We start from the raw sequence: 25663 nt of genomic DNA, 5'->3' as shown, positions 1-25663 counted from the left end.
CATTGGCGTTGACGTTGGCAACGTTGTAGACTCCGTTGATTTTGAGGAAAAGAAAGGCGCAATAACTAGCTCCCTGGGTCAGTGAACACCTCAAACGCGTTTTCAGGTACGTGGCGGTGGCGCCCACCTGCGCCACCGCGCAGGTGGGCGCAATATTTCGCGCAAGGTTTCGCGCAATATTTCGTGCTTAGCTATGCTAAACTACCAGCCATTTTTTTTTCGTTCATGCCTTGGGGTCGTTTGAGTGTTTGTTTTTTTAATGAGTTTTCTAACGCGTGTTCTGTGCTGTGAAAATTCTTTTAGTTTTATCTGCATACCTCGCATGTACTTGAAATCGAATGCCGGCACGTGAAACGGAAACGCAAAATGCGAAGCGGAAACTAGCCGCATGTTGTTCAGGACAGATTCCTCGAAATGCCCCGATGATTTACTAGTTCCGGCAGCCTGCTTGTCCTGGCAGCCAGTGGTTATAGTTCTTCGAATGTTTTGCATAGTCCACTCACCTAGAATGAGAGGCGCCATTTGAAAAGTATGCCGTTGGAATCGGGAGTTCATTTCAGTGTTATTTTTCGAAGGAAGGATTTTTTCTGAAAAGCATATGTGGCCTATAGACGATATCGCGGAATTCACTCAACCACTCAGCGCTAATATCACTCAAGGTTATCCGTAAAACAAGCTAATATCATCCTGAATATACTTTATAAGTGTGCAAACGAAAAATGTATATAGGGGTTCCACACCAAGGAGGTCAAATTTGCAGAAAGGAAGAGGCCACAGTTCGCGTGCAACCGAAAGCGCGTAACCGAAGGCTTAGAATAATTGTGGGGAAAACAAAGCAAAAAAAAAAGAAAAGGAACCCGAATACGGCGCCATCATTCAGGTCTCAAGGCACGAACCTGCGCCACTTTTATCGAAATGTCTACATGAGATCACGCAGTTTCCTTATAAACTGTAGGGTAGGACAGCAAAGGCCCTGTTATCCAGAAATTCCGGCGTCGGCGTTGTGAGCGAATAATCAGGAGCATGGCTCTGGCACGTTGTCCCCAGAGAGCAGCCTGGGAGGCAGGTGGGCCACCTGGGTCACGTGACCTTGCGGGGTCACCACAACCAGCCCACCGTGGCAGATAAATTAAGGGTTGGTCACTTGGGAAAAGCAACCTGGGCCGCACAAAGCCCACCGCTGGCCCACCTGCCATTGCAGGGCAGTGGCGCATCGCTTACCTGTTGCACCACTGCACCAGCAGTGGTATGGGGACTCCCAGGGACCTATGAATGTAAAGCAGAGAATGACCTTCTGCATATATGGGAATTAGCCATTATGCTATCGCGTCATACCCTTCATGCGGAGCTTAAGTGCCCCCTCCAGTTTTTTTCCCCCAGATCAATGAGGCGCTCAAGATTACTTTCTAGGCCGACGTGCAGAGAGGAAGGAGAGGAGAGCTTGCTGCTGGCATTCAGACGACAAATCTGGCCACAGAGTGCGAATCATGTCGACTTACGCGTACGCTGGCTGGCCTACTGCTGTCTAGCCGCTATGCGCTTTGCGCACTTTGCAACCGGCACGCTGTACGGCTGGTTTCCTTTCATTGGTTTGTGCTGCGACATTATAACGCCTACAGAGACACTGGGTAACTTAAGTCATGCCGCGGCCGTTCGATTGAAGCGCACTCGCCATGGCCATACTAACCGTGAGTCGGTACGAGTCGCATGCTCTGTTGAGGCCTTTATCTCGTCTCCGTCCACTTTCGACGCTTCTTGCAGCGATAAATCTTCAAGCCTGCACGTATGCTTCGGAATTAAATGCATGCTTCGGAATTGCTCCAGCGCGTCGCTTTGCTTTACGTCTGTGGTACCCGCGTCTGCTGTTGTAGCCTCTGCTTGCGCTTTTCCTTCATTTCTTTTCTCTCTCTCCCTCCCTTGACCATGACCCCAGAAGGGTGTGAGACGACGGAGCAGCCTCGGCCTCAAAAGCCGGCGGCGCACTATCCTCTCCTCCGACCTCCGTTTCCACGAAGACCACCGGTAGCCGTCCCCCTCGCCGAACAGCGGAGCGCTCCCACAGCCGCGTTTGTGTTTGAACGGGCCGGGTCACGTGAAAGCGCGCTCCACCGAACTGTCAAAGGCAAAGCAAGCGTACCTCGTCGATCGCGAGACTCCCGACGACGAGCCACTCGACTGCGCGTTGTTCGCCGCGAAGCGACGTGCGCTCCCTCCCAAAAACTGTCGCTAGTGGTGTCGCTGCCTCGCTTTTCTCTACACGATAGCGTATTCGAGCAGTTCGCCGCAGGCGCCACACCAGAGGTGTCCGGAATCTACCCTCTGTAGTGTTCCTGTATATGCTCACTGATCATCTGACCAGGCTGTTCAGAGCGGCGCCCAGGCTTCTCGCAGGACGCCGAACGATGCAAAGCCTGGCGGTAACGTATTCACAGAGAGAAGTGCACGAGTAAACCTCGCCCTCTGGAAGCGCGGTACGCGCAAATTCTGGCTCAGATCGGTTCATGGTCCAGCCGGCAGTGTGTCGAGGCTGAAGCGACAGCTTTTAACCCTAGCTTGACAGGCAGAACATTTTTTTTTTTTTCAGCATAATCGGAAGTTGGTCAAGTGCTTGTATTCATGACGGAGAAAACAGCTCATAATACAAGGGGGCACTAAAAATCTGAGGACGCTTAAGCTTCGCCTTACAGCGTCTTTTGCACCGCTGCCAGGGAGTCCACGGAACGCCATCGCCCGTTCGGCGCGACGCCCTGCCCGTTGGACAAATTGCACGGAGATAGCACGGAATCTCAGGAGGCCTCTGAAAACAGCCCATCCGCCGCATAAGTATTCCAAAGAAAAGACAGACACCAACCTCCCTAAATGTTACATGGCACATGACAATGGTATACATTGTTACATGGAAAGCTGCGCTGAGCCTGTGATACAAGTATAAGCTAAGTTGGTGTTACATCTTATAACAACGCAGGTACCCGGGTGAGTAAAGAAACACACAGACAAGGCGCTCTACGCGCTCTGTGTTTCTTTACTCGCCCGTGTGCCTGCGCTGCTCCGCGATACAGATTCCGTGCATGCCGGAGCATTTGATGCAGGTGCGTATAGGGCCCCGGCTTTTTAGACTTCCGCTCGTTGATGACATTCCCTGCTCGGCCCTCGTCATCTTTACCCTCCTCTCAAGTTCGTTGTTCTGTTTATTATTACCGCTTTTTTTCTTCACTTTCTTTCCCTCCAGGGTTCCGCGTCGCGGGCACACACAGATGAAGCACTCGTTCGCTTTTTGAGCCCGTCCTGCGCGTTTTGTTCTTCACCCATCGCCTGCGGAGGCAGCTGTTGCCGCTACAGCGGCCACGGGTCGCAGCTGCACTCCGATGCGCTCGACGGGCCAAAAGTTATGCCGATACGAGCTCGCCGTCGCAGCCTTCACCGCTGAGCGAACGACGCGACGAGCCGTCGCAGCGAGAGCTAATCCCGCAAACATTGTTCGAGAATGAAGCGTGGAAGATACGAAAATGATGTCCTTGTTTTTAGTACGGTTCGAAGGTCTGCCTTCGTTTTAATTTCAATTCGGCCTGGAATAGAGTCGCCATTTTAGGTATCTGAATCTCCTGAAGGGAGTGAGCGATACGCCTTGCAATTGTGGGAGCCACGATAGGGACTTTTCAGTGCAGGAAATTTTCCCCGCTCCCTAACGATGATCCCTAGCAGTTATGCCACCATGCGTTCGCCGCAACGCGACGGAGCCCGCGACTCCATCTCTTGTGGCAATCGATAGCACCGCCTCAGTCTTGGTTCGTTCCTCTCTTTTTTTTTTTCTCTCGTAGCAGAGCACTTGCGAAATGGCGTGCAACCTTGTTCTCCGTATGCAGCGCTGGAGGTTCAAAAAAAAAAAAGGAAAAAAGTTACAGCAAATAATAACAATGAGGCGAAGAGCTACAGCGTAGAGTTAGCTGCCTCTTTTTCCCTACTTTTGCCGGCAGTGTCTATTATAAGCTGCCACGCAAGCTTCCTCTGCACCTCTTTCGCCGGTCGTCATGTGCTCCTTGTCGACGAGGCTTCGTTCGCTGCTTCGTTCCCGGCTAGGAGGGGGGGAGGGGGGGGGGGAGAGAGAGAGAGAGAAATGGAGGGATCAAAAATCAGTACGTCTCGGGTGATTTCACCCACACAGCTTCATTGTTAACACCGGCAGGGCTTTTGGTTTGGAGAAATCTGATCCCCAGCACTTTTTTTTGTATATATGACACCATAATGGAATTCCAAATGAAGCTACCGGAACCTTTCCCTTGTTTTTTTTTTCCCCCCCAACAAAAGACCATTTAGAGAGGCCAAGGTGCGTGAACAAAGACAAGGTTGCGGCAAGGCCACTTTCCTGGATGGTCGGCTACGCAGAGGCTCGACCAGCTAAACCAAAACTTCCTCCCCTGACTACACTACGCTGTCAGACTGCAACGGCGTCAGCCATGACGACAGCCGCAGCGTTGTCACCACCCTTCCATCTTCCTTCAGCTTGATTTGTTTGTTTCATTTATTTTTCCCCCTTTTAGTCGTTACCCAAGACTTCGCCTTTCGTTCACAGTGGCGATAATGCAGCACTACACGACAAGAAAATGAAAACGGAGCCAGAGATACACTGTACGTTCAAATGGTCCAGAATTCTTTTAACAGAGAAATATTGTAGGACTCTATGTCCCTCACTTCATTTCTTGCTTCCTGGGAAACCGGTGCAGTGGAGTCGGCTGGATCAAATAGCTATTTCGGGAGCAGCTATAGGCCCCACTAGTGGTCAGCCGTTAAATTGCCTTGCAATTAATTATTCCGCACAAAAAAAAAATCGTCCATTAACTTACCTATTGTCTAAACATGAAAATTTTTCCTCTCAGACCACACCGCTTTTTTTTTCTACTTCACCTCTATCGCACTCGTGATAAGTTTCGCTTACAAATGTATACAGAGGGCACGAAAAAGTAATAAAAACAATTCACCCTCAGGTGTCTCTCGCCATGCCCGAATGAAGAGCAGGCACAAAGAATGCCACACAATTGTATTGACTGTTGTTTTCATCGGTCGTCAATTTTGGATTCTTTTTTTTTTTTGCGAATAACTTTCCGCTGGCTTCGTAAAGGTGCAAAGGAAGAGGACTAAGAGGGGTACCAAAAAAAAAAAAAAGGACCCCATCGGAATGTTGTTTGTCGACCCCCGCACAAAAGGCGAAGCTCTCTTTTCACCTTAACCCTCCTCAGCCACCTCCCTCCCTCCGTACCCGTTTCCTTTACCCCGCCGAAAAGAAAAAGCGTTTAGTGTAGTTTTGAAAAGCTGGTGAAGTGATCGCCAAGGCTTGTGCGGCCTATATTACTCGACCGTGTTGTGTTTGTGCTGAGCCTGTAGGAAGCAACGCCGAGCAGCGGAGCTCTCTCCCAGACGTGGCATGCGCGGTCGTTCTTGCGAGCCCCGCGGCGGCGGCGTTGTTTCGTGGGGAGCGAAGCGCTCGACGCCCTTGTGCACGGCTTCGGCCGCCGAGGCCCGACCCTGGTGACCCGAGGTCGAGCCGGGCGGACGGCACCAGTAGGTGCACGTCGCCCGATGGCAGCAGAGAGCGCCCTCCATCCGAGACTGTAAGGAGCGAGTACTCGTGCATCGACCCTCAAGAGCAATTTATGAGTCACAAAAGTGCGCTAACCAGCGCTTAGGTAAATCACGTTATCCCAGTTTTTACGCACTGAGAGCGCAAGAAATTCGACAGGTTTCACGATGCTGTTCTTCCGCCTTTGTTGAGCTGCGTTCTGGTTGTAGTCGCGCTGCTGCGGCTGGGCTACGCCGACGGTGCCCTCCAAATGATTTTTCGCGGCGGCAGCCGCATCGAAACTGAGATAGCACTCGCTCGCATTGCATACCAGCGGTCAGGACGCGACAACGCCGAGGATGAACTTGACAAACGCGTCTCTCGCTGCCAATCAAATTCCACAGTGCGCGAAAATGCGACGAACGCGTCGTGCGGCGCAAACTGTTGACTTGCAGCGTAGCGCCTGCTGTGTCGTCCGTGTCGAAATGGTGTCGGCGCCGATCCGCAACACCAGTACGTTCGAGGCAGAGTAGGGTTTCTTCGAGCGCGGCTTCTTTCCCAGCTTGGCTTCTCCAAACAGCGAGACGCGCCTCACGTCCGAGAAAAGGCGCCATCCTTCCGAAGCCTAGCGGTCGTGTCTTCGTCATTCGCGTCGCGGCGCTGATTCGCCTTGCGGCAGCGCCGAGGCGCGATAGAGCCTGCGACGGCAGCGAAAAGGCGCGGCGTCCTCGCCTAAAGAGCATATGACCCAGCGCGGGCTCCTCAATCAACACCCGCCTTCGCGGTACTCACAGTGCACGTGTTGTACCATAACTTGCAGCTGCTGAACGTCGGGCCGCGGGTTTGATCACTGTGCGCGTAAACGGCCGACGCATTTCTGCGCAGTGCAAGTGCGGACAAGAGGAGAAACGAGTTTTTTGTATAATCTAAACTCCTTAGTTTATATACGACTTCGAGCCGCGCAGTCTCTGACACGGCAAACCGGACCCCTAATTGTCACCGGCGCGAAATCGCGCATGCTGTTTATAATTATTGCTGCCACGGTTGCTGCTCCAGCTACTGCTGCAATAATCATTTGTGCAGCCAGGGCCAGTCACCGAAACCAAAAGCAGAGGTGATATGCCGCCGCAATCTCTGGATGACCTCGGTGTAAGTGCCTTGGTTCGCCGAATGGTCGCAGTGTATATGTACACACGCGTCCCCGCCTGCAGAGCGATGAACTTGTGTCGCGAGATCAAACATGCGCAAGTCGCGCGCTTCTCTTCACGAAGCCCTCAGCGATGTTCTTGAGCCTGTCTGTTCCGCTGTGAAAGCTCCACTGCGGGCCCCGGTGCCGTGCTCCTACCGGGACGTATTTCAAGGTTCACAATGCAGCATAGTAATTACAGTAACAACATGGCGGAGCAAACTAGGCCAGCAACGCATGGGACCGATAACGAAAAAGCAAGATGCGCAAACATGCAGTTCTATAGTTCTATGCGGTTTTATATAAGCAGCAGAGTTCCTTCATCCCCCCCCCCCCCCCCCCCCCGTGTTGCGGTAGAGGCTGACAGTGATTTCCCTAACACTCCCAAGGGCCCTAGGGAGAGTGTACCCCCCCCCCCCCCTTCCTTGTTTTAGCAAGGAAGTATCATAGCAAGATATCACAGCAAGAAACTCAGGCAGATGTAACTGTTCGGAATGTGTTCGAGAATGTCCACATATATTTGTTATATTAGTAGGAAGTACATAAATGCTCACGTGCTTGTTTATATTTATATTACTAGTTTAGTAATTGAGTGAATGGTCGGGATGTGTAAAATGTCTGTGCTTGAGCAATTCAAGAAGTACTTTGGTTTGGGCTAGTTGGTTCGTATATCTGTAGTTGATGTCAGGACGGCGCGAAAGGAACAAGGACGAGAGAGGCACAAGAACACAACACACAGGCGCCTGTCCTGTTGTGTTTTTGTGCCTCTATCGTCCTTGTTCTTTTCGTGCCGTCCTGACATCAACTTGAGCAATTCAAGCAATTGTTATGTGTAGCAGCCGTAAATTCATATCTAGATGTGTCGGTCTCATGCAAATTGCCGTGGCTGATATCAAAGCTCCAATGTACACCTTCGGTGTGTGTATACAGCATTTACCATGGATTCTACTTCCTGATGTGTATGTGTAATTATTGAGCTGATCTCTTATGCCTAGTTCACAGGTGTGCATATTTTACAACGTTTCTCACATCTGCGTTACGCAACTGTTTGCTGAACAGCTAGTTTTTGTTATCAGGTTTATTGATAGTAATGTGAACTACCGCGTAGTTTCTCTACACATTTTATGTAGTCTTTGTTCTTTAGTTTTGTTTGTTCGTAAATACGAGTTCAGTCCTTGTGTAAATGAAGTGGTTGTTCGCAATTTTTGGCATGAATATTGGAGTCATTAACGTTGCTAGCTCTACGAGACACATGAATGACGCAAATAAAAAAATGAAAACCCTCAGCAACACTCCCCCCCCCCCCCCCCCAGAAATTTAGACAACCACCTAATTTCAATTCCCGGGGAAACCTCTGGGCACTGGACTTGCGGCGCGTAGAAATATGAAAATAAAATTTGGGACAACCGCATCGAATGAACAGTGCTGGTCTAAAATAAGGGTTTTTATAAATTGCGCATATAAAGTAGCGAGTCCCAATTTTTAAGAATGGGTACTTTCCATATCTTCACTAGCGATGAGCGCCTCGGCAGTCAGTGCGGCAGCGCGAACAGAAAACTAAAGGAACCGCTTAAAAAGAAAAATGGAAGAAGCTTTACACGTGCGGGTACACTCATACGTTCCTAACTCAAAGCAAACGGCTTTGGTTGACGTCGATTTGTCCTTTGAACGGGCCATGCAGGAAGTTTCCATCCGGCAGCTGTTGAAGATGGCGCCTTTTCCGAGAAGGCGGAGCTTTGTCACGTGACGTCAAGCGTGGGTATATAAATGCGAGCGCAGCCATCTCGGCGGTCTCTGTCCGTATCGTGGTACGTCTGTGCACGCTTTGCTGTTTTCCGTTCGGTTGTAATCATGGCATTGATCAATAATGTTGGTAATCACGTTGTAACAAACGGTGAAGCGTTGCACGACGTACACGACAATGAAGAACTTGGTGATGATTCGTTGGAGACCTTCCTTTTCAGTTCAGAATCCGTCGGCGAGGGACATACCGGTGAGTAGTCCATACATTCTCGGCTCCTTTTCGGTTTTGTGGGGCTATTCCCAAGGTGCTCGTCTGAAAGGAAGCTACAGCTGTTTTAAAGTATTTGAAACTCAGCTCGATCTTATATAGAAGCAGTGTGATTAGTTTTCATACAGTAAAGGCCCTAACAACCTTCTTTTGCAATTAATTGCAAATAATACCTTTGTAGGAACGCCTAGCCTTAAGTGCCGCGGAAACTAGCGCGTAATTTGTGTTTTGAGGTTCGGCGCTGGCATGGGTATTTGGATCGACGCATAGCTTCATGGTGAGACCGCGACGAGTAGCACGTTTCTGTGTGCGCGATTCACACGCTCCTGTGTTAGGGTTAGCGCGCTTGTTTAAAGGGCAGCACATTTGCTACAGTTGTCTGCGTTTTCGCCGTAACTTGCGGAGCAGTGCTGGCATAGCGGGGTGAAGCTTAAGGTCCAGGCGAAGTGTTAAGCGCAGCAGCGCTACCCTGAGACATATACTGATGGATTTAGCCATCACTGGACGTTTGGTGCTCGGTTGCCACTCACGTGGTCCTCTGCCGGAATCCACTGCGCGAACTGCGCGGGTTTCATCATGCGCGCGAATCGTAGCGATCCTCAGCTTCGCGCTCCCTGCATCGTCGATACTCCTGCCGCTCGCATGCCGTCGCGGCGCCTACAATTAGACCTGCCCACTAACTTTGTCGATAAGCAGGGCTGCTTTGTGATAACGTATCATGACGCTGACGACAGAATGCCAAAGTACGGGAATTACTCACCTCTTTCATGGCTGTGCGTTTCCGCTTGGTTGCAATCAACGACGCTTTCACTCTCACGGTTTGGCGCGCCCGTTGTGTTATGCGTCAAAAGTATATGGAACAGTCGCGTTTGAAGTGTTCCTGTTAAAAGGCCGAGCGCTTTTTTTAGAGAGAACTCGTACGAGCTGTTGCGACACCACTGATTGATTTATGCGTATAGGTTCAAGCGGCTGAAATGCACATTTTCTTTTCCTTCCTCTGTCACTGCTTTCAGAGGATTTCAAGTATGCGTATAAAACTTGAGAAAACTGTGTAAAAGGGTTTGGAATTCTCAGATTGTCATGCATTGTTAGTTTGCTGTTAGCCTTTGTGTTAGTGTAGCGAAGTTCGTTAAGGTAATAAAACTGAATTTGTCATGTTATCGTTTTTGGTGGTTCCATTTTGTCTTGATTGCGATACTGGGGCTGCACTGACATGGTGGCCGCAATCTCTTAGACCAGAAGCGTGAAAACTTGCATTTTCCTGATCCGCTCGTCACCACCTGCTTCGTTCACAGTGAGAGCTTTGCCGTGGCACCCGTGCGATTACATGCTACCTATCTAAAGTATTTATAAATTGGAGAGCCATTTTTGATCCCCTTCTAACCGTTGTGACATTTGGGCAGTACAGGCAATAGCCCGCAGCCACGATTCATCAGCTTTCTATTGTGCACCTGGCACGGAGGTACCAGAAAAAACTGCTTTTCATCACTCCAAGCCACAGAGAGGTGCATATTTGTCAGTCACAAACATCCAAGGTTTCTCTCGTAGTCTCGTCTGACTGATGCAAGTACCCATTTGAAAAGTGGTGTTGACTGTAGTGGTGGCATAGCCATTTGGTAATCTGCCGCACTGTATCCAGAGTGCCACGTGCAAAATTTTCACTACTGCTAAAGTGTGGCCAGCTTGAAACTAGCTCAGCTCAGCTCAGGCAGAAGAACTTGCTTTGGGGCTAGTTGGTTCATGATTGAAGTTCAGAACGGCGCAAAAGACACACACACAGGAAAAATAGGGGATGACACAAAGGCGCTCTTTGTGTCATCCCCTATTTTTCCTGTGTGTGTGTCTTTTGCGCCATTCTGAACTTCAATCAGCTCAGGCCCCTGTTGCAATATTGCGAAATCAAAAAAATTGTTCCTGTTGTGAAGGGACGTGTTTGGAGGCCATGGAACAGACATATTGTGGAATATATTCATTCAGTGACCTAACCGATTTGCACTCAATATACGGCTGTTAAAATAGTAGCAGTCTGCTCTTCTTTTGTCATATTTTCGCATGACCATCTTTTGCAGAGCTACACTAGATATCTTGCACATACATCGTAGCAGCTATCATGTTGGAGGGTGAGGAGTGTGGTGAAAGTCGGTGCACCTCTTTTATCCACCTATATCCTCCTCCACTGTGGAAGCTATGAGTAGTGCTCCATAGTGGTGTATGGGATGCTTGCTGTGTACTAGCCACCTATAGATGTGTTCTGAAGCAGCCGTTGCTGCAAACTGCTAATTGCAAGTTGTTTTGTCTTGGAGAATCTGCACCGGATGCCAAGTGGCTCCTGCCACAGGCACCTACTGTTGCCTCCTAGTGAATCATTTTGTTTGGGTACTATAATGATACAGTTTTTATGTTGTGAATTTAATAAACTGTTCAGTACACGCTGCATGTTTTAATATGCTGTTTTAACTTCATTGCAGATAAAATGTGTGATCAGATCAGTGATGCCATACTTGACGCCCATTTGAGACAAGACCCTAATGCCAAAGTGGCGTGTGGTAAGTATTGCTGTTTTGTTGTGTGGGTATTCAGAGAGTCATTGACATGCCTGTTTTTCTTATCTTGCACATAAGGGGCGGGGCATGGAAGGAACTGTGAAAAGCAAAAGGCAGTGTTCCTTGTTTATATTAATACTTTGGTTGGTGGTTATGCTTGCTATCAAGGCCACAGACTCCCTCAAGCTAACATATCAGCGTTTGTTCCGTGGCTTGTTCTCAACATTTTGGGAATAAAGCTTCAATTACATTACTGCATTCCTTTTTCTGTTAGAAACTGCCACGAAGACCGGAATGATCATGGTGTTTGGAGAAATCACATCAGATGCTGTGGTTGATTACCAGCGAATTGTGCGAGAGACTGTTAAGAAGATAGGTTATGACTGCAGCACCAAAGGTAATATTTATGTTTAGAGCTTTGTGGTTTCTTTTCCTTTCCCAGATCGCTTAACTCCTAATGGGCAATGCTTTACTCGCTCCTAGAGAGTGACCTTATAGCACAGCGAATGACCCTGTCTCATCTCCCTTCCCTTATTCCTCTAGGCCTGAGAACCGTCCAAGCTAATAAACATGTGCATGCTGCTCACTTTCCCAGACAACTCTCCTCGTATTGCGGGTCATGGATTTTTTTTTGTGTGTGTGAAAATTTGTGCCGAAATTTTTCAATTTTTAATGAAAAGCTACAATGGGACTGAATGGCATTGGATGAAAGCTTTGGAGGTGCCACCCTGACCACCGCATCAGTTTTGTACAAAAAAAAAAAGGCTTCATGTGTAAAAGGTTTGCAAATGAAGGTCTGCATGAAATGACCAAGAATTTCGTTTACTTTCCACTGCCACTTCTGAAGTCCCAAGTGGTCTAGTGAGATCTTTTGTGATAAATGTTAGACAGTAATTAGTGTTACTCTTTCTTTCCTTTCACTGTGGCAAAAGTTGAGGCAGTTGTCTTTTTTTAAGGTACTTTAGATTCAGCTACTTCAAACGGTACAGTAAACTGCCTGAATTGATGCTTTTTTGCAGTCTGTTTTTAGGAAGTACCTTCCAGTAATGCACCGAAGGGATTTCACATGCATTATGCAAAAGCCAGACTAGATATTTCCAGTGATCTGCCAGGCCTGAAAGGGTCAAGAGAGCCCCACCCCTTCCCTGTCGCTCTAGACGTGTGGCATTTTGAGTGCCACATGTGTGCACCCTCACCTTGTTAGTAGAGAAGTTTTTAACGAATTATGAGAGGTGCTGTGGTCCCTGACTGGTCGTTCTAATGGTTGATCTTTTTTTTTTTCCCCTTATTCATGCTATCACTTCCTGTGAGATCGAGGGCTTAGCTTATTTAGGTGTGCATTTGTTGCTGTCATGCTGCAGCATCATAATGATTTATTTCAGAGAATAAACCTAAACATTTTGGCTCATAGGGGTGCAAATTTTGAAATGTTGGTTAGTTGCCTTTAGGTTGCATAGGCCACTCTGTAGTGTTACTCTGGAAGAAAAGCGAAGCTTTCAATTATAAAGCTTGCAGATTTAGTTGGAAGAAGGAAAACTGCAGACGGAAAACTGCAGCACGTAATGCGCAACCTGTTCTGTGAGCAGTTTGTTAACATTTTTCGAAATATGAAATTTGCCTCTTAACATTAAGCTCTTTTAGGCATTGTATGCCTGGCAGCCAAACTCTGATTTTAACTAGGGGTGAATGCCGTTAGCAGATTTGGAGCTGGGCACCAAATCTGCACCAGATTTACTTATCTGCCACAGAATGACCCAATGACCCAATCGTGATTGGCTACAAAGAAACATGCTCCAGTAGGCAGCCTGTAGAATGTGTGTAACAGATTCCAGAATCTGGACCTTGAATCCACGCTCCACATTTTCATTTTCAGTCGCGCTTCACGATTATGCACAGCAGTTGCATTCTGATGTTAATTTGTCGCTTCTTGCCAGTCCTTATGGCCAACAATAACTTACTCAAAACCATGAGTAAATGAACATTCATATTTGTATGCATACTCGTTTTTCCAAATAACTGTGCACTATGGTTTAATGTAGCTGGTGGTTTATGGCTGTCAGTGAGCTTGTTGGAAAAGCACTTAATAAAAATTTTGTGAGGGACTTGCATTTAATCGTTCCTGCAGCTGCTGCTGCTCGCGGTGCTTTTGCATCCATTGTCCAACTTGATCAGGGCAACAAGCATAGCAACTCAATTTGTCGACGCCCTGTCTGGGGTGTAAATCGGCACTTATGGTTTTCCAGCATCTCGAAACTATGTCCAAAATACTTAAACTAGACCTGGGTAAAAGGTTGGCAAGCTGAGCTAGTTGGTGCATATGCGTGCTAAAAATTTGACATGGTGTGAAGGTGACAGCGAACATGTAATATATAAAATTGTTGCATGCAATTCTTTGGTGAGTGTATTCTGTGCTGGAACTGGCGCTTAAAAGGCACATTCCACCTGTAATCTACTCTTTGCTTATTCTTCTACACCTGGTGAGGAAGTCGGACTTGCAACGCTGTGCTATTGCCACTATGCGAATTGACCCTCTGTGGTGGCTCAGTGGTTAGGGCGCTTGGCTCAGTTCCTGGGTTCGAACTCGGCCGCGTTTCGATGGAAGTGGAACGCAAAGGCGCCCATGTGCGGTGCCAGTGCAGGTTAAAGATCCCCACGTGGTCGAAATTATTCTGGAGCCCTCCACTACGGCATCTTTCTCAGTTTCTTCTTTCACTCCTCCCTTCCCTTACGGCATGGTTCAGGTGTCCACCGAGATGTGAGACAGGTACTGCGCCATTTCCTTTCCTCAAAAAACCAATTTCCAATTCTACTACACAAATTTGCTTTGTGCCATGGCCTTGCTAGATTCGTATGGGTCCACTTCAGTGACATTATTTTTGATGCATGTAAACATCACAATTCACCAAATGCTGCCTTGCTATTGCTCTTCATTTTGCAGGCTTTGACTACAGGACGTGTAACGTGCTGGTGGCTATTGAGCAGCAAAGTCCTGAGATAGCAGCTGGCGTTCACCAGCAGCGAAGGGAGGAAGACATTGGGGCCGGAGATCAGGTGAGAACAAGATATGCTGGTGACAAGGAATTTTGGAATTTGCAATGGGCAACTTTTGGAGCCTGGTATTAAGTAGTCTCCTGTTAAAGGAGCTGCGAAACACAGCTTGGGGGGGATACCAGCTATACTTCAGGTGGATTCTTTATGTCACACAGATGCTGACTTAAAAAGAATTACAGGCATCGATGCACAGGAACGGGAGTTATTCAATGAAGAAATTTCAAAATACAAGCAAACAAAACGCTGCCCTCAACTCAATTTTGGCGGGTCTTCCCACTCCTATTTCGCTCTCCCAATGACGGCATCTGGCGCAATCAATCAAAACAGCCTGCCAGAGCACGTCGCGGAAGTTTGCACTCTATGGTTGCTAACTCGTTCTTGCTGAGACTGGCAGCGTCGTTTCCATGCCAGAGCCCCTGGTGGTGTATTTTTATTTTACTTGCTTTGCAGGGCTTTTATCGAAGACAAAAAAGTTGTTTTTGTTGATCTAATATAAAACTCAGACAGGTGACAAAATGTTTCTCTATTTATTCACACAATTTGCAGTGTATTTACTGTTTGTCAGTCGTCAAGCTCGCGCCAGGTGATGTCATATCCGCTGCTAAAACCCGCCACTGTGTGGGGACAACATCAGAGCCATGAATGTGGTTTTGGGAGGACATTAAAATATTAAACGGAATATACGCGGTGTTACCGACCCCTTTAAGGGCTGTCCACTTTCTGACAAGTGCTTGAGAGCAAGTTAATGAAGCCACCATTGTCTATGCCTTCCGCCATGCGGGGTTTGTGGCGCCTAGTGACTGCTCAGCTCAAAATGACTGCAATACTATGAGTGGGAACTGCACAGTAAACTTAGAGGAGAGAAGCATTGTTCCTAAGCTGAGCAGTAAGGGTGTTTTCATTGACATTAGTGCCTATATCAGCATTGATCAAAGTGTGTAAATGTGTAGGGCTGACACATTGGAAGCTGTAATTGAAGAGGTGCTTGACCTAACATGAGAAACTGCTGCTGACAATGACAGCAGGGATGTTATCTCTGAACCTGCACTCCCCCCTACAATAATGCCCCAGTGAGGGCGCTGTAGGTACTGTGTATAAAATATAAATAAATAAAATGACCTGCTATGCAGCTGATGTTTGCATGGATAATTTAGTGCAGTTTTTTGAACATCGCGAGGGCACTGAAAGATACCTTGGAAAGTTAAGTGAGATGTCTGCTTTTGTAGCAGCCAGTCATTTTTTCACAACACACACACACACAAAAAAAAGACTAACAGTCAGCAGTGCCTGATGCCTTATTATTGTTGTATGTAGTAGACCATCAGGAGTGCAGTAAATGCTTATATTGCAGTCACTTTTCTCCTGAAAGGCCTTTTCATTCATTTGTTTCATGAAGAGGTATTTGGACACACACTGCATGCTCAAACATTGTTTTTGGAAGCACTCCTGATTAGATATGAGCAATCTTCATGGTCCCTTGGGGTTCACTGTATATTAATGCTGCTTTGATGTTTGGTTGGGTGGAGCAGTGCATGTTGAGATCCGGTACCCAAAAGTGGAGTACAACAGCAGCGTTCTGGTTGATCTATTGCAGGGTCTCATGTTTGGCTATGCCACAGATGAAACTGACGAGTGCATGCCACTGACAGTGGTCCTTGCACACAAATTGAACAAGCGGCTGGCTGAGCTTCGCCGAGATGGAACCTTTCCTTGGGCAGGGCCCGACTCCAAGACTCAAGTGAGTGTAAAGTGTAAATGCTTTCAGCTCTGAGCCAGGCAGTTCTTCGTATATGTACCTCCAATGTTCTGTTTTGATTTTTTTTAAAATTGTTCCTGGTATTCTCCTTGGGTCAGGGAGCAGACAGTGAAGCTGAAATATTGAGTGCAAGAGAAAAAATGGCTGAGGCTTAGCTAAGGTTAAGCCTAGTCAGATGCGAAGCATATTGATGGCTAGGCTTGGTAAAGTTCCTCGCTTTGTTCTTCAGTTGTTGTAGAACGTTGTCGCCGAGCCGCATATTGAGCACGCCGCTTAGCCAGACGTTCATCCTGCTCTTCATCGGTCTCTGTGGCACGCTGAAGCTTTCGCTTCTCGTTCAAATCAGCCCTGCTTCTAGGCGGCATACACCTGGCCGCCTCGTAAGTGCCCGGAGAGCGAGGCAAGCTCAGCTTTATACCGCTGCTGTAGCGTCACGTGGTCAGCTGCAGCGCCTCTGATGTGGAGCCTCCACTGCCGCGGCCGACCGCGTGAGCCGGCAGCCCATCTCTCCTCTGCTGTGACGTCATGTTGTCACGTGGTGTCACGTGGTCACGCTAAAGGTCAATGGTAGCTCCACCGCCGCGCTCGATGGGCTGTAGTGTAGCTCTAATAATATGCTTCGCATAAAAATAAATTGTCTCTTCCAGACCAGTGCTACAGCCGTATGTATTCCACTCCTCTCCCAGCTTATTGTGGATGTGCTGGAGTAGGAGCAGCACTGAAATGCATCAATTGATTTGTTCGTGGTGCAAGCCAGCTCTCCCAAGGGGTAGGGTACAAGTTTGAGGAGGGTGGTTTAATGTGTTGGATATTAATTCTCTTTCATAGGAGCAGGAATTGTGTGGGCAGCTCCAACTCCTGCGTATGCACCGGGGCCCTTAATATTAGTGTTCAGTTTGCATTTAGAGTAATATGGTGCCTTTTTTTTTAAAGATATGAGGGGGCAGTACACACGGTATGTTTTTGGAGCTCTTGGACTACAGTTGTCCTTTCTTTGTGCAGCAGTTTACAATGTTCACATGGATTGTAGTATCCAGGCCTGTAATGCCATACAACCAGGTGGGGAATACAGTGCAGTGCACTTATAATGATATTGCGGAAACTGGAAAATACAATCGTTATAAACAATTATTGTTATATCTGGACGAGCAAAAAAAAGCAGAAAAAACTCACCCATGTATTCTCCCATGCATGTAGGTATTAGCCCATGCATGTAGCCACCTCCACAGGGGCTTCTGTCAAGGGCGCCCCTTGGTGCTTTGCTAAGTTTGCCGAGGGAGGCACCCATGTCTCCAAGGTCTGCGCTGCTGCAGACAGCGTGAAATTGAAGGAATGTTCTAAGAAAAGAGTAAATTCTCAAGGACAAAAGTGGGGAATGGTTGCAGAGATATTGCCGTGTGCTTGGTTGCTGCCATTTTTACTCAGTTCACTGATGCACAAATGGGCGGAAATGGCGGAAACTATGCTGATGTGAGAAAGCATTGCGTAGTGGCCACCAAGCAAGCTCTTCTTTCCTCTCTGTAGCGATTCCAACGGCGATAGCGCTTAGCTCCCAAGGCCATCGGCAACGTCCCCTCACAGATTTCGCCACGCCGGACCATTTGTGTAGTAAATGTAATTCGCTTCAAAATATTTTTTATTTTTTTCAAACTTTCAGACAAATTTTGGTCATAAATACCTTGTGGGCGGCCAGAATCTTATTGTGTCAGTTATTTCGCCAATAATTTCATCAGAATACACAGTTTATTTTTACATAGGGGCAACGGGGGAATTGACAAATCTAAAGAATCTGATCGTTTTAAGCAATATGTCATCATATCTGGTATTGTTACAAGTGTATTACACTGTACAGTCGACGACCGAAAATTCGGACGGCTGATTTTTTGGACAGGCTTGCTTATTCGGACTTTTTCGCAGCACCGCGACATGGCCCATAGAGCCAATGTGTAATAGCGCTTGAAATTTCGGACGCACCGCAACTGACCACTCGATTTTTCGGACCTCGTTCGCACTCGCCGCCAGTACCCAAGCCGCCATATAATGTGTAGAGTGGAACCTCATTAACTCAAACTGCAGGAGAGATCGAAAACTTGATCAAACAAAATGAAATTCAAGCTTAAAGGGAGCCTCTTAACTTGCGACGCTGAAATTCTGCGCGAGTCGGCACATTGTGCTCGCGTGTTTTCGAATTCGTACTGTTCTTGAATGTCTTCCGTGGCACGAACTTGAACCGTAGTCTGAGTTCACGGAACTCATCTGTGCCGAGCCTTTCGTCCCGAATACGGAACGCGAATATGATCGCGGAGGCTACGCGCACGCCGTGGCCTCCGCGATTGGAGCGCGCTTTGGGCGCGGCGCTGGAGCAGATCGCAGCGGTCACGGCGCGCGCCGTGGCCTGCGCGATCTGCTCCGGCGCTGCGCGGTTCACGGAGGCCAGCGCGCGCATAGGAGCTTCGAAGTGCCGTCTATGGATGGCGCCCGAGGCCGTTATCATCATCGGGCGGCCTGATCATCATCGTCATCAATTTTTTTTTCTCCGCCGCGATTTTCCGCGATTTACATAGAGATCAGTATCGCCAGCTCCAGCCTTTTGTGGCGTGTGAGCGCGTTCGCGTGCTGGCGCTGAGCTTCGCAGTTATAGCGCGATGGGCAAGCACCTTAAGCTACACGGTTGGGAGTTAGCTCTCGAACACGGTAAGCGTGCGGCGGGCAGGAAATTCGACGTGGCCGAGAAGTGCGTCCGATGATGGTGCAACCAAAAGAGAAACACAAGCTGCAAAAAGCGCGCTTTCCGAGGCAAGCCGTGCGAGTTTCCAAACTGGAAGAAGAGCTGCTCCTCTATGTGATGGAATTTCGGAACAACGGCTACGCGTTGACGGCGGACATGCTGCGCGGCTTCTTTTGGAATGAGCGTGCACTAGAGCACAGCGCCAGCTCAAGAGTCGAAATACTCCGTGAGTGACGATTTAACGTGGAATAAATGTCGCTCATTCCTTGGTTGGTGTGTTTTTACTTAAAAAAAATTATTTCTTTAGCACATCGCGTGTATCGGCCACACCCCAAAAATTGGCCCTCGAATCTGGAAAAAAAAATGCAGCCCTTATACGCGTTTATACGTTATGTCGCGCGGCGAAATATAGTCATGAGAAGCTTTAGAATGTGTGCAATACAATTGGCCGCTTTCTCCGGCATACTGGTAAAAAGTTCGTGATTTTTTCGGTGAAATTTGATTTTCCGGACTGCCTGATTTTTCGGTCGTTTTCGCGGTCCCTAGAGGGTCCGAAAAATCGGTCGTCCACTGTATATACAATGGTTCTGCTGTCGCATTGGATACCTTGAGTTGACCATAAAGCACTGTTGTCATTTTACAATGCACGTTTTGAGGGTTTATTGACAGTTCTGTAACCATGGCCATCCTTTTTCCTTATCATAGGTGACGTGCGAGTACTATTTTGACCATGGCAAGGCAGTGCCCATTCGGGTTCACACTGTAGTGGTGTCTACACAGCATTCCGAGGACATATCCCTGGAAGAACTTCGCAAGGAAGTGATGGAGCATGTTGTTAAGAATGTGATCCCATCGAAATATCTGGACCGGCGCACCGTTTACCACATCAACCCTTGTGGAAAATTTGTACAGGCTGGTCCTATGGTAAGCTTTAAATGACCTTCTTCAGCTAACATTCTTTGAAACTTGCGAGGCAATTTATAATTGGTGTGTTTTTTGTGGCAGGAAGTAAGATGTGCAGTGTCACTTGTAGGCTTGATTTGCTCTGGATTGCACAATTGTCTGACCCTAGAGTAAATGCTACAAATGGCAGTGCACAAATATACTGTACAAATATACTCGCTGTACAGTCATGGACAAAAGTTTATGGGGTACAGTCGGATGGCAAACTGCACTGCCTTGCTACCCAGTCCACTGTTATTCAATCCTGTGGATAGAGCAGGCAGAACTCCTCATGCTTCCAGGCTTTTCGGAAAAATTCATTGCCGCGGTGGTGGCTCAGTGGTTATGGCGCTCGGCTGTTGATCCGAAAAATGCGGGTTCGATCCCGGCCGTGGCAGTCGCATTTTGATGGAGGCGAAATGCTAAAGGCCCGTGTACTGTGCGTTCTTGGTGCATGTTAAAGAACCCCAGGTGGTTGAAATTTCCGGACCGTTCACTACGGCGTCCCTCATAGCCTGAGTTGCTTTGGGACGTTAACCCCCTAAAACCAAAACCAGTTTTATTGTTTCCCATATCCATTTTCCTTTGACTGTTGGCTTTGCGATTATGCCGTTACGTGTCTGTGGCTGAGATGTCCCAAACTGCGAGCATGGTGCAATGCCATCATTTCGCATAGTGTGTGTTGCCATGGCCAGGCATCTTTACTAGCCATTTCTTCATTAAAGATGTTATTATTGTAAATGAAAAAAAAAAAAAAATGTACAGTCATTTATGGAACGTGAAATGGGACTTTAGTTTTACTTTACTATATCTGAGTTTACTATAGTAGGGTGCTGCTGCATCTACTTGTGACATGCAGTAAATTGTTGGGTTACACAGCCCAGTACTATCACGATGGAAAGGAACACGAACAGAGCGGGACCTAGGTGCTCCACTGTTCGCATTTTTTTAAACATGCTTTAACTTCGGTGGTATCAGAAAGGCTCTAGAGTTGTCCGTGATGCATTCTAGGACGACTCTAATGTCTTTTTCTTACAACGTAGGTAAAAGCGCCATCAAAAGAAATTCGAACAGCGGAGCGCGTAGGCGCCGCGCTGTTCACGTTTCTTTCCATTGTGATAGTACATAGCCCACCAGTGACCTCTAGTGAACATACTTGGAAATAGGCACTCGCACGTATAGGCAGTCAGTGCATGTTTACTTATCAGACTCTCTGATTAGTGGCTCTGCAGGAATACAGTGAAATCTCGATACAACGAACTTCGCGGGGTCGCGAATAATCGTTCGTTATTTTGAAATATCGTAATAACGAAAGACTCGCGAAAAAAGGTAGTAGTATTACTGGACAATGAAAATACTGTACCTTCAGGAAGGGCACACGACAAGCTATGTAATTTTCAAACAGGAACGCAAACGAGAGGTTCAGCGCTCGTTTATTTGAAGAAATCCGTGATTCTGGCGGGTGCGACACAGGCGCCCCAGGACGAACTCTTCAACGTCAACTTTTTGGAGCACAGAATCAGGCACATCGCTACAACGTCCGATGAATGTGCAAAGTTTGCCTATGGATGCAAGAACCTCCGCACTAGACACAGGTTCGGCCGCTTGGTCTGCAGGCGGCGAGTCGGCATCGTCGTCCAGTTCATTTTCTTCGCCGCGCTCTCCATACTCGCGAACGCTGCTCACGATGTCTTCTACAGTCAGGGGCAGCATTTTCCGACTCGGCGTAGTCGGCAAAAGTTACAGAAGAGTCTACAGAGAGTTTCGCAGTGACTTCAGTCCGCACCTCTTTTGCGCTGTCGTCATCCGTGCTATCAGCGTCATCGCAGTCTTCTGTGTGAAGCGGCGATTTCACCAGGCCAGCTTTCCTCCAGCAGTTGTTGATGGTCGAGGCCTTTACGTTCCACCACACCCCAGTTACCATTTCGGCAGCCTGGCGGACATTTATGGCTGTCGGGAGTCCGAGCCGAAGGTTTAACAGCGCTGCACTAGGCGCTTCCGAAACGATGTGTTTCCTTAAGCGTGAACTGCCGTCGCTTCATCTTGACGCTGGCGCCCGCAGAATTCATCGTCAGCACAGTCAACACGCAGCGGCGAGAAACGACTAGGCCTCGCGTTCGCGGCGGCCGCACACAAAAAAAAGAAAAGCGCGGAGGTAGTCTAGTCACATGCACACCCACGGCCGGTCTCGACGCGCGCGCTCTCTCGCTCTCTCTTAAGGAGAGAGGAGAGAGCGCACGCGTCGAGACGTCGAGACCGGCCGTGGCACACCGTGGGAGAAAAAAAAACGGAGGAGGAGAGACGAGCCAACTTCCGGTTGCGAGGCGGCTTCGGATTGGACTGGATTGTATCGGATGCCTGCCCTTGGCGATTAGCAGAGTTAGCGTGTGCCTCTCGGGGAGTCGGCTCACTTCTCCGGGGTAAGTTCGTAATAATGAGGTGCATTTATAATAGGTGGGCAAATAAATTATGCTCGTTATTCTGAAATGTTCGGTATTTTGAAATTCGTAGTAGTGAAATATTTTTACATTGAAAATATAGATATTTTGGCGGGGATTTTGAAAAAGTTCGTAAATATGAAAAATTCGTTAATGTGAGGTTCGTAGTAACAAGATTATACTGTACTATGCCCTTGTAGGCTTTGGCATTTTGTCAGAGGCTATTGCCAGGCTGCGTTTAAGGTGCTTAGTAGAGGCAGTTCACGTTGTTAGGAACGGGGCCACAATCCCACCGCTGGAACCAGTGTTAAAGATGGGGCTTCTATCCCACCGCTGGAACCAGAGTTGAAGACGGAGGGGTCCTGGAGATGACTAACTCGTTTAGCCTCGCAGGTACCGGCTCCGAATGACTATGTCGGACTGCGTTATCGAGGAAACTGTACAGAAGGGTTTATTCTACATATTTACAGATGAGAATCGACTCGAATGCTCCGATCACACAACAACATCCCGTTAAATACGGTTCGCATTCCCCAGATCCCTGACTGGGGAACTTAGTTCGAATAACGTTGTCCAATCGGATGGGCCATTGATGACGCTGGCGGTACCACCCACGGCACGGGGCGGTGCTGAAGCTCTCACAGCTCGGGGGATGAGAAGGGGAAGACAGTCATCAAACACAGATGCGTCACCTTGACCACTGCCGCAAGTTTTCTGTGCGTTGCCTCCGTGGGAAAGCAGAATCCCGCAGTCTTCTCGCAGGTGGTTGAACTTTCTCGAACTCCCCCGCCGGATGGCCGAAGCACGAGACCCATTCGACACAGCGTCTTTCAATTAGCAGCCTCGCTCAGCGTGACCTTGCGTAGCATCATCCTGTTCGGTGACCCGAAGGCCGACTCGGCCAACGTATACCGCTGCTTCCGCCGTGCTTCATGTGCATCTCTGCTTCCAGCGTTGCTGCTGCTGTCGCAAGTTCTCGCCGCATCTTTGCCTAACGACGACACTCGTCTGACAGTAATTTCTCCCAGGCCCGTGGGAGACAGCGTCCTTCGATCGGTTCGGTGATTTGGAGAGCAACAACCCCGTCCGTCGTCGTCTATGCTTCTGCCGCCGGCGCCAGGCCTCGTCATATCCCTTGCTTTGCGATGAGTCACACCCGGCTCCCAGGACCACGTTGTCCACTCTTAACAACGTGCTCCTTTCCTTAAACTTTTTACTGCCCATTTATTTTAGTTGTTTTTTTTGTGGTCTGATTTGGGAGGTGTTGTTGGAACCAGCTTTTAAATGCATTGCACTAGCAAACTTCATTGTTACGGCGAGAGATTTTCGCCTCTTGTTCACTATTGCTTCAACACAATGCTGTTTGCAGTGGTCTGTTCATTGTCATTTATCTCTTCAACACGTGTGCAGGGGGATGCTGGACTAACTGGCCGCAAGATCATAGTGGACACTTATGGTGGCTGGGGTGCCCATGGAGGAGGAGCTTTCTCTGGTAAAGATCCAACAAAAGTCGACCGTTCAGCTGCTTATGCTGCTCGTTGGGTGGCCAAGTCTCTTGTCAAGGCCGGAATTTGCAAGCGGTGCTTGGTGCAGGTAGGCAAGGATTTTTTTTTTTGCTTCATATCTCAAAGTGGAAAGTGGCTATTGACCATTCCATTGTCATTCCCCAATGGGCAGGAAGGCACTAGTGCAAAGCATAGTTCATGACATCCTTGTGAAAGTACAGGTAGAAGCAATATGAAAGGGAACACGGAGGCGCATGACCAGCATGTTTCGAGCTGTGCTGAGAACAGACGAGAATGGACGGCACCAGGCGCATGTATGGAAAGAGTAGCTGGCCATGCTTACAGGGAGTTGCGCTTACTCTGATTTGCCTCAGATTCTCAACGGCTCTCGGCGGCTTCGCAAGGTGTGCCGGCAATGCACTCCCGTGTTCCCTTTCATATTGCTTCTACCTGTATACTTTGCGAAATACAAGCCCATCATTTTACATCCACTATCTCTAGTCCTGTTTGCAAGTATTTGATCTTGTTTTTTTAACCTATGGGGAGGTAGGGCAGGTGTTTTTCTGCCGACAAATTTTGTTTCAACCACAAGCTTTTTATTGATCTGGTATATGAATTTTCTTCAGTGCTACAGCATTAAAAAAAAAGTAAGGGATGCTAGTCAACCCTGCCTGGAATTTTGGAACCCAAAGATCAGCTGCTAACTTATTGGGCACGCATCCCAATGTAATTTCAGATGCATCCTGCAACTTGTATAGTCCTTCCTGCACTAGCAGGAACACTGCTGCCAATATCCAACAGTCAGTCTGTTGTCAACGACTGATTTTTCGGACTCTCTGGGAACCGCGAAAATGTTTGAAAAATTAATTTCACTTTAAAAGCACTAACTTATTGCCAATATAACTGAGGAAGGGGTCAGTAGTTCTGTGCACATTCTGAAGCTCCTCGTGGCTAAAACTCATCGTGCGTTGTGTGCACAGACGACAGACTCCAACTGCTCTCACGAGCTTGGCGTGCGATTGCTGTACTGCCTTCGGCGTGTTGCCGCTGAACACACGGTTTGGGACAAAGTCTAAACGTGAAAGCAAACCTGCCGCTGCGGGAACTGCACTGTGTCCGAAGTACGAAGGGCCTGCAATGAGAAGGCGAAGATGGCAAAACAATAAGAACCAACAAACTGCTGATGCAAGTGCTCCATTGGTGTCGGCCTTCGTATTTAGGCCTAGCGACTAAAGTGAAAATGGGCATCACATCTGGCAGTATGCAATTTTTGGTGGCTTGCTCATAAGAGGTGTCTTGTCCTGGCATTGTGCAATTTTTTATGGCTTGCTCATAATAAGGTGTCTTGTCTGCCATCAAAATGCCAGTTGTTGACTGTATTGCAATACAGTCGAACCTCGTTATAACGAACACGGATACAGCGAATTATCGGATATAACGAAGTGAAAGAAAAGTTTGGTTGGACATGCTTTATTTCTATGGGAGTTCTATCTGTATAACGAAACGAAAAATTCAAAATTCGACACTATATCGGTTATAACGAAGCAGTTCTGTATTAACAGCACTCAAAATGCGCGAACAAGGAGGAAAAAATTTCAAAATACGCTAAATTTTGATCTTTTGAATCGCCCGCACCTAAGATGTGTTTGAATCACCCGCGCTTCCGCACGCCACGCCATCTAGGGAGAGCGAATGAATCTAGCATCAACGGCTGCGTAGCATGTGACTGACACGTGATCGAACCAACGCTCGTGCTCCCCGGCCACCCCGCCGGCACGATTGCCGACTCGCGCGCTATCTCCGCGCTATCTCTATGATCTCTGCAGTCCATTCTGTAGACGCCGTCGCGGAACGCGTCGTAACTTACAGCAGTTTCGCTTGAAACGAAGATAAAGATCTTCAGGGCGGTTGACAGCGGGCGTAAGGAAAAGTCATTGCCGCGGACTTCG

General features: G+C 48.1%; 1 protein-coding gene across 1 annotated transcript in view; it reads left to right on the top strand.

The window, feature by feature from the left end:
- The first annotated feature begins 8525 nt into the window (after positions 1-8525).
- LOC149351653 (S-adenosylmethionine synthase-like) overlaps positions 8526-25663 on the top strand; it is a 31856-nt gene continuing 14718 nt past the window's right edge. The window contains exons 1-7 of the mRNA XM_089580993.1: positions 8526-8733; positions 11220-11297; positions 11569-11691; positions 14233-14345; positions 15940-16083; positions 19535-19753; positions 23620-23802. Coding sequence (XP_089437119.1) covers positions 8592-8733; positions 11220-11297; positions 11569-11691; positions 14233-14345; positions 15940-16083; positions 19535-19753; positions 23620-23802 — 1002 coding nt within the window. The 5' untranslated portion in view covers positions 8526-8591. The remainder of the gene's footprint in view (positions 8734-11219; positions 11298-11568; positions 11692-14232; positions 14346-15939; positions 16084-19534; positions 19754-23619; positions 23803-25663) is intronic.

This window comes from Amblyomma mixtum, chromosome 3, assembly GCF_055824585.1.
Source record: "Amblyomma mixtum isolate Tamu chromosome 3, ASM5582458v1, whole genome shotgun sequence".
Taxonomy (NCBI): domain Eukaryota; kingdom Metazoa; phylum Arthropoda; class Arachnida; order Ixodida; family Ixodidae; genus Amblyomma; species Amblyomma mixtum.
The sequence above is the reverse complement of the archived record's forward strand: the minus strand, read 5'-3'. Positions and strand labels throughout refer to the sequence as shown.